This window comes from Astatotilapia calliptera, chromosome 9 (genome assembly GCF_900246225.1).
Source record: "Astatotilapia calliptera chromosome 9, fAstCal1.2, whole genome shotgun sequence".
Classification (NCBI taxonomy): domain Eukaryota; kingdom Metazoa; phylum Chordata; class Actinopteri; order Cichliformes; family Cichlidae; genus Astatotilapia; species Astatotilapia calliptera.
This window is the reverse complement of record NC_039310.1, coordinates 31,370,481-31,382,562: the sequence shown is the minus strand read 5'-3', so window position 1 is coordinate 31,382,562 and position 12,082 is coordinate 31,370,481. Positions and strand designations below refer to the sequence as shown.

The 12,082-nt window shown below is 40.6% G+C and overlaps 1 protein-coding gene across 5 annotated transcripts in view; it reads right to left on the bottom strand.

Annotated features, from left to right (window-relative positions):
- Positions 1 to 1,488: 1,488 nt before the first annotated feature.
- LOC113029561 (NACHT, LRR and PYD domains-containing protein 12-like) overlaps positions 1,489 to 12,082 on the bottom strand; it is a 30,840-nt gene continuing 20,246 nt past the window's right edge. For 2 of the 5 annotated variants that reach the window (XM_026180472.1, XM_026180473.1), the window contains exons 4-9: positions 7,209 to 7,382; positions 4,846 to 5,019; positions 3,375 to 3,548; positions 2,943 to 3,116; positions 2,474 to 2,649; positions 1,489 to 2,338 (exon numbers count right to left, since the gene is read on the bottom strand). In XM_026180472.1, coding sequence (XP_026036257.1) covers positions 2,487 to 2,649; positions 2,943 to 3,116; positions 3,375 to 3,548; positions 4,846 to 5,019; positions 7,209 to 7,382 — 859 coding nt within the window. In that variant the 3' untranslated portion in view covers positions 1,489 to 2,338; positions 2,474 to 2,486. Of the gene's footprint in view, positions 2,339 to 2,473; positions 2,650 to 2,942; positions 3,117 to 3,374; positions 3,549 to 4,845; positions 5,020 to 7,208; positions 7,383 to 12,082 lie in introns of those variants that run through there. The other 3 variants (XM_026180474.1, XM_026180476.1, XM_026180477.1) reach the window with 3 other exon arrangements.

Genomic DNA, 12,082 nt, shown 5'->3' with positions numbered 1-12,082 from the left:
TAATGGAATACATTTTAAAAGTAACCTTCCCAACACTGCTCATAGGGGGTCATATGATTGTTGGGTTTTTCTCTGTATCTATGAAGCGCCTTGAGGCAACTTATGTTGTGATTTGGCGCTATATAAATAAAATTGAATTGAATTGAAGTTGATGTTAATGTGGTCTACTCTGTACTTGTGTTCGGTTCAGCCAGTCATTTCAGTTCAGCCAGTCATCCTATGTTCGGTTCAGCTGCTCGTGATAATAAACACCAGCCTTCACCTATCTGTGAGTCCAGCGTTTGGGTCCTCCTTTCCTCACCCACACAGTACCCACTGACAATTCATCCTCAAGCATCCAGGTAAGTAAATCTCCAAAGGTTGATTCTGCTTATCTGGATGTAGCGTTTTCAGTGGGAGAAACATTTTGTCACTCATCCAAGTGACCTCTTCAGTCTCAGCTGACTGCAAGCTTAACCAATCTTATAAACAGTACATTTGCATAATGACTGAAACCAGCCCAGTGAAGGAACAATGGGCTGGGAGGTCAGTTCCTTCATCAGAATTATGCAAATTCTCATGAGAGCAACAGGACCACTCTCAGCATCGACCAGGTGTGTTTGCTTTTGGAACTGTGTCTTCATTCCACCTACTTCACATACAAGGGTCAGTACTACAGGCAGAAACATGGGTGTGCCATGGGCTCCCTAGTTTCACCCATTGTGGCCAATTTGTACATGGAAGAAGTGGGAAAGAGGGCTTTGTTATCCTACCCTGAAACAACACCAAGCCATTGGTTCAGGCATGTGGATGACACCTGGGTGCATTTTTAAATACATATTTGGCCTTGTATGATAAACATTGTCCATTGGTATCATTTAAGTATAAGAAAAAGAATAAGAATATGAAACCTTGGATAACTAAGGGTCTTGCAAATGAATGTAAAAAGAAAAATAATTTATATAGGAATTATATAACACAGAGAACTAAGAATGCGGAAATGAAATATAAAGTTTATAAAAATAAGTTGGTATTAATATTGAGGAAAGCCAAGAAAGACTACTATAATAAACTTTTTCAGGAAAACAAGAATAATATTAAGGGCATTTGGAATATTTTTAAGGAGGTATTGGGTAACAAGAACACACCCTTAGATCGGCCTAATTATTTTATTAAGAATAATCAAGTTGTCGAAGACAAGACTGAAGTAGTAAACGAATTCAATTCCTTTTTTCTAAATGTTGGACCTAAAGGTCGTTCTACAAAGTATTGACTCAGGGGGCTGAATAATTACGCACACCCCACTTTGTAGTTATTTATTTATAAAACATGTTTGGAATCATGTATGATTTTCATTCCACTTCTCACCTGTACACCACTTTGTATTGGTCTTTCACATTGAATTCCAATAAAATTGATTCATCTTTGTGGCTGTAATGTGACAAAATGTGGAAAAGTTCAAGGTGGCCGAATACTTTTAACATCCATGTAGATGCTAAAAATGACACATTCCAGATCTTGTTTTAACATATGGCATAGAAAATGAACATTTAAGAATTTTTCTTGAAAACCCTCTCTTGTCTAGTAATTTCCAGATAACATTTAAATTGCCTTGGTAAATCATGCACTTGATGGTGACCTGTGTAATCGGCTTGAAGTTGTTCTGCATTGTTGTTAACAACATTACCACTGAATTCCTGATGAAAGCTCTTAGGGTCCTGTTGATGTTGTATAGTTCTACGCATTCCACTATCGATCTGCATGGTGTTGAGTTTTCCACTCTGGTGTTTCTGCTAATTTCTATCTCTGCCTTTATTGAGCCATATGCCTGTTCATCTTAGCCACTATGATGCCCGACAGGAGCTTCCACGTGGTACTGAAAATCTGAGGCAGGTTATTGGCTGGTAGTTGGATTGGACAGATCCCTTCTGAGGACCCTTGGGGATCAGGACTGCCCACTGTTCGATTAGCTTTTATGGTTGCGTTTAACCATTAGCAGCTACTCTGTGTTGGATGTCTACAACTGTGATGTTACTGGATCCTGTTCAGGGACCTTGCTGTAATCTTCTCCCAGCTCTGCTAGCCACAGGTTGCATCCTTCTCCCATTAGGTCTTCCAGTATTGTTCTGTCTCCAGCCTTGGTGGGGCTTTTCTCATATTGTTCATCTGACACTGAGAGTACACCTTGGATGGAAAGCCTTTATATAAATTTAAATAAAGACATCAAATGACTATCTTAAGGGAAGGAAGACAAAATAAAATAATAAGTAATTCTAGGATGTTTGAATATGAACTCAGGGTGGTGATAGGCAGCTTAATGAAGGATGTCTCCTCCTCCATACTCCAGGTTCATGTAAACCTGCATGGATCAAAACAACAAATTACTTTTGGGTCAACTCAGAAATTATTCAAAATAAACATTTGACAAACGACTTTCTGTTGGTGGCTAGTTTTGAAATCTGTCCAAAATAGGCAAGTCTATTACTTTACTGACCTGACCAGAGTCTTTAATGAAGTGCCTTCAGAGACCAAAACATCAACTTCAGTTCTTCATCAGTTTTCTTTAACTTGTTCAAACTCAGGTCAAGCACTCTTAGGGGACATTGGGTCGAGTTAAGAGCTAAGGACAGATAATCGCAGCCTTTATCTGTAATCTGACAGTCCTTTATCCTGTAGAAGGAAAGATTTTTATTTAACAGTGACTGCTGTTTTTTATAGACTCCACATAGGGAAAATAGATATTATACCTTAGAGTCTTAAGTCTAAAGTTTTATATATATATATATATATATATATATATATATATATATATATATATATATATATGTGTGTGTGTGTGTGTGTGTGTGTGAGTGTGTGTGTGTATATGTGTGTGTGTATGTATGTATATATATGTATATATATATGCAAAATAATTATTCCTGGGATTCAGACTCTGCAAAAGGAGAAATTTGATTTTTTACCTTAAAGTCGTCAGGCTACAATTTCGATTCTCCAGCCCAGCAGACAGAAGTTTTACTCCGGAGTCATGCAATTTGTTGTGGCTCAAGTCTAGCTCTGTCAGACAGGAAGAGACTGACTTCAGAACTGAGCCCAGAAATGTACAGCAGCTTCCTGGTAGTTCACAGTGAGTAAGTCTGAAATTACAGTACATTTATTTACAATTCAGTCACAAAATTTTGCTCGTCATGTAATGTTACTGGCAGTAGTCCTGACTTTTTTAATTGTCTGGTGAGTCTGAGAATAGACAAGTCACTACAGAACAATTTGAAGAATTATTATTAATTCTTTACATTTAGAATTATTGAATAAAGGTTACTATAAAGGAGACCTTTATAGTAAACCTAGATTACTTTGGATGAGATTATAGATATGTGACACTGTCAAACACAGACCTCAAGGTTTCCAGTCTACATTTTGGACTTTCTAGTCCAGCTGAAAGCTGCTTCACTCCTGATTCCTGTAGCTCGTTTTGACTCAGGTCCAACTCTTTCAGATAGCACAAATTGTACTTCAGAGCTGAACCTAAATGAACACAGCTGATCTCTGACAAACTGCAGGACCTTAGTCTGAGTTTATAAAAGAAAAAAAAGGAAAAAATATCAAAAACACAACAACAAATTTTTCTAAGTAAATATTTTTCAAAAAGGTTCTTTTGACATTAAATCTCACCAGATATCGATAACAACGCATCCAATTCACACATGAAAAGATACCAAAACTGAAAATCTTAGAAATATGGTATCTAACTAGAGTCTTACTCTGGATGGCATTACCTGTGCCTCCAGTAATGCTATGAGGAACCTTGGATTCATTTTTGACCAGGATATGTCCTTCAACGCACATACTAAACAAATATTTAGGACTGCTTTCTTAACAGGCCCCTTATTTTATCTTAATGACCTTATATTACCATATCAACCTATTAGAGCACTCCGCTCTCGCTCTGCAGGCCTACTTGTTGTTCCTAGAGTATTTAAAAGTAGAATGGGAGGGAGAGCCTTCAGTTTTCAGGCCCCTCTTCTGTGGAACCAGCTTCCAGTTTGGATTCAGGAGACAGACACTATCTCTACTTTTAAGATTAGGCTTCAAAATTTCCTTTGTTTTCCTTTTGCTAAAGCATATAGTTAGAGCTGGATCAGGTGACCCTGAATCCTCCATTAGTTATGCTGCAATAGGTGTAGGCTGTTGGAGGATTTCCATGCTGCACTGGGTGTTTCTTCTGGACTCACCCTTCTCTCTCCCAATATGTGTTAATAGACCTATCGGCATTGAATAATTAGTTTTTATAAATTTCTGTCTCTCTTCCACAGCATGTCTGTAAAGTCTTTCTTCCCTTTCCCCAACCAGTTGCAGAAGATGATTCTTTTGCTGTTGAAAGGGACTTTTTCGTTTATACTGTCACCAACGTGTTTGTTTAGGGGGTTATATGATCGTTGGGGTTTTTTCCCCTCTGCATGTATTATTGTAGCTTCTAGCTTACAATATAAAACTCTTGTTTTGATTTGGTGCTGTGTAAATAAAAGTGCATTGAATTGAATTGCATGTGTTTATTATTATTTGTTTGTTTATTTATTTATGTTAAGGTTAAATCTTGCTTTTTTCCGCCTTTCTTCTTGTTTGATGCTTTTGGGCAATTTGAAGAAACTGTGAATAATACTTTACATTTTAAAGCCAGCCAGCTATTGTCAACTAATACATTCATATGATAGAGTCTTCCAAAAAGACACAAACTTTTGCCAGCATGTGCATCAAATTCCAGGCTTTTGGTTTTGGGTAAACAGTACCTCTTAGTTACCATTTTAGAAATCAAATAAAATTATTTCATGCATATCATTAAAAAAATATCTAAATATTGTTTCAGACCTCAAAGTCTCTAGTCTCCAGTCAGGACTCTGTAATCCAGCAGAAAGTCCTGCCACTCCTACATCATGCAGGTTGTTTCTGCTCAGGTCCAGTTCTCTCAGGTGGGAGGGGTTAGACTTCAGCGCTGAGACCAGAGAATCACAACTGATCTCTGTTAGTCCACAGTTAGCAAGTCTGTTGTTACAGAATAATACCAAGCAGAAAAGGTTAACATTATTATCATGTAAAATTACTCAAATATGCTTCACTGATCAGTAATAGAAGTTGATCTATATATTGTAACAAATGTACAACAAATAAATTGAGGACTTTTTTTGTATATTTGCCTGCACAATTTCAAGAAGAATACTACTCACAGCACAAAAAGTAATGTACTTTCAAACCAAAACTAGAAACTATTAAAAGTAATTTGAAGTGCATCCAGAAAATATTCACAGGGCTTTACTTTTTCCAGCAGTGCAGTCGGTTTTGGGGGAATTGCCAGGAGAGGATGGTAGACAGCTGGTAACCTTGGTTTAATCATGCCTGCCCTATTTAAGCAGTACGTCGGGACTCAAATGAGTGGAGAGTTGGAGGAGAGAACCAGCAGCAGCAATGACAGCAACAATGTGCTGGTGGTGGCAACATCACCTGGCAGCCACCCACACAGTGGTTGCTGCAGCTGTTGCCCTTGCCGGTGGGAGTGGGCCCAGGTAGCAGCTCTCAGCTTCCCTGTGACACCGAGGATATCCTTTGAGTAAGTGTACTGAGCAAGGATGATCAAGGGAGGTCAAGAGCTAGTAACCATTGTTCAATCATGCCTTCCCTGTTTAAGCAGCACGCCAAGACTCAGAAGTAGAGTGTGGGAGGAGACGAGCAGCAGCAGCAATGACAGCAACAACAACGTGCCGGTTGTGGAAACATCATGTTTTCGAAATTTCTGTGGTTTTTCTGCAGCAATGGCTACATTGCTGCTGGATTATAATCAATTAACCTATCCCCACAAGCTGCATGTCTTTGGACGGTGGGAGGAAGCCGGAGTACCCGGAGAGAACCCACGCAAACACGGGGAGAACATGCAAACTCCACACAGAAAGACCCCGGCCTGATGGTGGAATTGAACTCAGGACCTTCTTGCTGTGCGGCAACAGTGCTAACCACCGTGCCACCGTGCTGCCCTGTATACAGTTTATTTATTTTATTTTATTTAATTTACACAATAAAAAATAAATAAACTGTATACAGTTTATTTATTTTTTATTGTGTAAATTAAATTTTTGTAAAACTAAGGTTCCATGTGTCACTGTTGAAGTGGGGCATTAATCAGTGTGATGCCACTTGTAAACATGTTGCATGTGTGGGGTTTCCCAGCCAGAGCTGCATGGACTCCACACTGGTGAGGCACACTTTCTGTAGCTCCTCTCCCTGTACTAAATTGTACATTTAAATTTGTTGTATTTTTCTTTGCTAAGTATTAGTTCTTATGGCTAAAAGCTCCCAAAGTGTTTTTGATTGCTTTGAACGAGACAAATAGTAATTGGAACTTCATTTTATCTGTTACACCATCCGTTTATGTGGTCCTTACTTGTGCTAAACAGGGATGAGGAGAGGCCTGCTGTTGCTGTGTGACACTGATTTTGCTGCTGCACTTTGTCTTGTATAGTAAATGTATAGGTTTTGTTTTATGTGTATAATGAGTTCATGACCTGAGGCTGCACACTGAATAGTATTTTCAGCCATGTTGAGAAAAGTTAAAGTTGTTTGAATATGTATTGTGTAATTGATCCATCTTAGTGGGGATTTAAATATTACAAGTTATTATTAGTGGCTTCATATTTGTCTCTGTTTTACCCCACTATAACATTTGATTTTAAAGTGGCTGTTGGGAGAATCCACACCGTTGTTTTGATAGATTGTATTTTCTTTTATATATTGTAAGCAGAGCTGCATGGACTCCACACTGGGATGAGGAGAGGCCTGCTGTTGCTGAGTGACACTGATTTTGCTGCTGCACTTTGTCTTTTAGAAATAAATCCAGTTTCCAGCCAGTCTGTGTCTGTCGTCACAACGCAGTCAACCATTTGAAATCTGCTACCCCAAGCTTGTAACATTATACCCAAGAGGGCCTGAGGCTGTAATTGCTGCCAAAGGTGCTTCAACAAAGTATATAGAATTTTGAGGTGAAAAAATGAATTTAATCACTTTTGGAATGTAAGATGACAAAATGTGCAAGTGAAGCACTGTGAATACTTTCTGGATACACTATGTTTTAAACTTGAAAGTCGTAAACACAGGTTTCCACACAGCCCCAAATCACCACTAAAAAGTTATTTGTGACTAAAAGTTGTGATTTATGAGGTTCAAAAGGCAAAAATTAAACTAACACCAGTGTTTTAAGTCGACAGTTTGGACTCTCCAGTCCAGTAGACAGCTGCTTCAGTCTTGAATCCTGCAGTTTACTTCCTGTCAGGTCAAGCTCCGTCAGGTGGGAGGGGTCAGACTTCAGGGCAGAGGCCACAACTTTGTAGTGAGTCTCTGACAGCCAACATTCAGAAAGTCTGAGATTGAAGAAACAATGGAAGTCAGGGATTTATCCTAAATACTAAGGACAGAAAACAAAAATGGCAATCACTGTAAATGGAAAGTTAAAAAAGTGCACTGTGGAGCACTCATAGCTGTTGAGTCATATTTATCTCATGGAAGACCAAAGTGAGTGGATGTCAACGGACACCTACCTACCCACTGTGGCCTCTCACGGTCATGTTTGTTAGTACATTAATAATAAAAAATACACATTATAAAGGATAAGTGGAAGAGAATGAATGGATGGAACATCATAAAGGTAATTGAGCTATAGAAGAATAAATACGTTATCCCACAATGAACAGCAATTAAAGGTACAGTGCCACAAGTGGCTGGTAAGGGCCTTATACTACAATAGAATAGAATAGAATAGAATAGAATAGAATAGAATAGCCAACTTATTATCATTTAGTGCATACACCGGTTACTGCAGGTTAGAACGAAATTTCAGTGCATTTATGTGCAATTAATAGCATGCACAGCAACTATGAAATCGTGATGAAAAACAAAGAAGAGTAAATAAGTTATGAAATAACGAAGTTTGTTAAAAATCAGTCAAAGGAAAGCAGACATTGTGAAGGATTTGTCTTGGGACACATGAGGCTGAGAGAATCTTTTTACTGTCATATGCTAAAAATACAATAAGTATTATATGCTGTCCCTTTCAGTGAAAATAAAGCAATCTAACTATTCACACAGACAGACACCATGTCCAGCTGGTTAGCCACAGGATCTCTGGTCGTCATTCTCAACCACCTTTGGGGATGTATCCCATTTTGAACTCAGAACTTGCCAAGCAAAGACTTCAAAGACCAAGTAAAGACTAAGGCCTCAGGTATGGGAAGCTTGCTATACTTCTTAGGCATCCCTGTCTTCATCACACCTTTCTGCAGCACTAGTAGTTGGCTAACTTCCCTTTGTGTTGCCTTTATCTTGGCCTCTAGTCTCTTACTCCATGGAGGGTACCGCTCGTTGTGGCTGTTGATCTTGTAGCCAAGCATCTCAGTGATCACTGCTGCCGTGGTGTAGATTAACTGGTTGGTTTTGGTGATGGTCGCTGTAGGATTTTTTAGTAGACCTTCAAAGGACACTTCCTACAGTCTTGGTAATCAGCCATGGAGGGCCCAGGTTTCCAGCTTAGTTATAATCCTGCTCTCACACTCAACACCTTCAATGCCCAGATGTTCTTGGGACTTGGTACCCAATCTCAGAGGGTGGGGATAATGACATCGCCCCGCTTACTTGACATCCTGGCTCCCCCTTGCCAGGTGTTAAAGATTCCATGGGTCCCACATACTCTTCATGTTATATCTTCCTATTCTCATTCCTTGACCCCTTTATGCTTACTTGTTCCAGTAGCCAGGACACCAGGACACCTGACATGTAACTTGTTAACCCAGACAATATCCAAGCCTGGCTTCAGTTATATATATCTCACACATATCCGAGATAGGCATGGGAATTAGAGGGGCCTAGCCTGGGGACCCTTACTGGATACATATGCTCTAGTCAAGAGTGCGACCCCCACTGCTTTATTTAATTATTTTTCTTAATCAGAATCAGAAAAAGAATACTTTATTTATCCCAAAGGATTTTAAAGGTTACAGCAGGCAGCTCGCTAATGGCGCATGCACACTTACAAAGGAACCTTCTGACCAAGCTTTACTCAAACATCACATTGGGAAGACATGTCAGAGAGGTAGGCTAATAGGAAAAAAACAACAAAAATACATAACATGAGGTCAGAAGAGAAGAAAAAAAAAACTCCACTAAGACTGAGCTCCTAATGGGAGAACAGTTTGAGAACAGAAACGGTGCGTTGGTGGTTCTTTGTGTCTGGGGGTGGGCGTCCGGGTACACACCGGCTCACTCCTTGGCGGCCGCTTATCGGGGCCTGGAGCCTGGGGCTCGCTCGGGCCACTTCGGAGGTGGGGTGCCCCCGGCCTCTCGGCCTGGGGCTCGGTCACTCAGGCACAGCTGGCTGCCGGCGGAGCTCACGGGCGCGTCACTGCAACTCCCCCTGGCTTCTGCTCCGCGGCTGCTGAGTGAGCCCTCATCTGGGACTCTCCTCAGCTCTTTCTGGGACAGTGGCGCGGCTGCCCCTCTGTTGGTCTTCCTTGGTCTCTTGTGTTCTGGGGGCCTCTGGATGTCTGGAGTTTTGATCTCCTCCATACCTGCTTCATACCCTGGAGGACGGGGCTGTGGCTCCCCACACTCCCTAGCAGATCGTTACATGGAGAAACCTTTGGAATGCAAGCATGCTGATCCACACAGGTATGCACACAGGTGTACCAACGGGTATTCACAGACGCGGACTACAGCTTTCTTGGCTGCTGCCTCAAAGCACATTGTGCGCTGTCTATCTTGCGTGCTGCACAATATCGTTTATTATTTAGTATCTACTGATATCTACTGCTAGCTAGTTTATTGTGATGCTGCCATTTTTTTTTTAGTATATTGCTCTTTGTTGTTTGCTTTCTCTTCTGTTTTTTTTCTCTATACAGGTGACCCAGGTGTTTTGTTTTCTTTGTTTGTTTGTTTGTTTGTTTTGTTTTTTCTTTCTTCCCCCCCTTCTCACCGTCTCTTCTCCCCTTTGGTTTTCTTTCTCTCCCTCTCTTTCTTTCATTCTTTCCCCCTGTCCTATCCCACAGTCATGTCTGTCCCGTTTGTAGCAACTGAAAATAAAATAAATTCATAATTATAATAAAGGTCAATCAAATGGACCAATATGGCAAGGCCATGATGATCCACTTGGTAAAATAAATCCGCTTGGCATCTTTCTTGGCCTTAAGACAACAATTCTGATGGCTAAAGATCCAAACGGGACACAAAAAAAAAAAAAAAAAAAAAGAGAACAGAAAAAAAACACCCCAGCACAAAAAGCACCTAACTGTCAATACACCATAGAAACACAAGACGGGCAACAGGAGTGGGTAAGGGTAAGAGACAGCCAGTGTAGACAGTGCATCCGGTCCTGCAGCATGTCTGCACTGGTCCAGTTGACCCGCCATCTGCCCCGGGAGGGAACCAAAGCATGGGAGGAGGCGTTAGATTCGGGGGAGTGGGGGTGATAGTGAGGGTGTATCAGTATCAGTGTACATGTTTTGTGCGTGTGCGTGTATCCCATGCTCAGCTGAGAGAAAGTGTCACCACGCCCGGTTAAGCGAAGGTCAACAGTCTCCAGTGGACCCAGGTGGCCTTGAAGGAGGTACAAAGAGTTCTGACAACAATCCTGTTATCATGGAGAATTTTGTTGTTCTAGTCAGCTTCGACCATGGCAAGCCTTCAGCTGGCGCCACTGGGATAGTTGCATGAGCGAAGATGGTGAATGTTTGGGTTTAGTGCGAACAACTGCATCCAATTTTTTACAGTTGGTCTAATGTCCATCACTGGTCCCCAATTCTCTCAATTCCCATTGTTCTTCTCCAAGATCTTATCCATATTGCATTCAAAACACAGTCTGAGTACTCACAGCCCTGCCAATCGTCTATCATGTTGGCCAGCCTTATGGGATTTTGAACAGCTGTAGCCGCTTCTTGTTCTTCAATAAGCCAGGTCCGAGCCAGCTCCAGTCAGCCAGAAATCTGTTATTGTGGTTCCGCATTGGTAGATGTCCTCCATCGAAAGTGTCACCAGACACACGACGCAACCGACCATTGAGTATCCGGCAGCAAACGTGTCTGCAGGACAATCGGACTCTCCCAAGCCCAGGAGAGTGTCAATTCTGTTACGGGACCAGTTGATCAAATCCATAATTATTTAGATTTTAGAGAACAACACTGAGAAACTCCTTCAGGGATATAGTTAGACTGGAACCCATCGCCAGATCGTCCTGTCTCAGGAAAACCAGGGCCATCACATATGTCCCCTTACATCCCGCCCATCACCTGTTTGACCCACTGGCCTTTGGTCAGCGCTTCCAGACTCACAAACAGCTTCTTCCCCTGGCCCATTCAGACTGTAAACAACACTACTAAAGAAAACTTCACAGAGCAAAGCACAACATTCAACTACTCGTTAGCCTCAAGACAAAAACAAAAAACATAACAAGTAATTTACAAAAACAAATTAATGGAAAGGCTGATCAATTCTAAAACAACATTCTTTGAACACATGAAAGTCAGATCAACCTCCAAGATAATGGATGGAAGAACAAAAGATGGAGCGGACACCTCTAAATGTCAAAAATGACACCACAACAGAACTGTCAGATAGAGCAGGGCGATATGGCCAAAAATATTTATCACGATATATATTTGACAATTTGCGATAATGATATAACTGACAATATAATTGATGCGAGACAAAATACAACTCCACAACTTTACTAGCGCAAAAAAAACCCCATCCATTTATTTTCACTTAAACAAGCAGCTGTTTTTTTTATGTGCATTAAAGCTATATAAAAATTTAACAGTGAAAATGCATATTCCTTGCTGAAAGTTTAACCAAAAGGCATTTCCAGTAGAAATGGGCTGACATATCCTGAGCATAACCATATATAATGTCCACTGAAGTTAAAAAGAGGTGCTTTGCTACATTAAACTGCAGTGTGCCAAATAAAAAAGGTCAAATATGTATTTTTCGGACCATAGGGTGCACGGAATTATAAGACACATTAAGCGAAACAAAGCAGTCAGATAAATCAAACTTTATTGAACTCATTCTTCTTGCT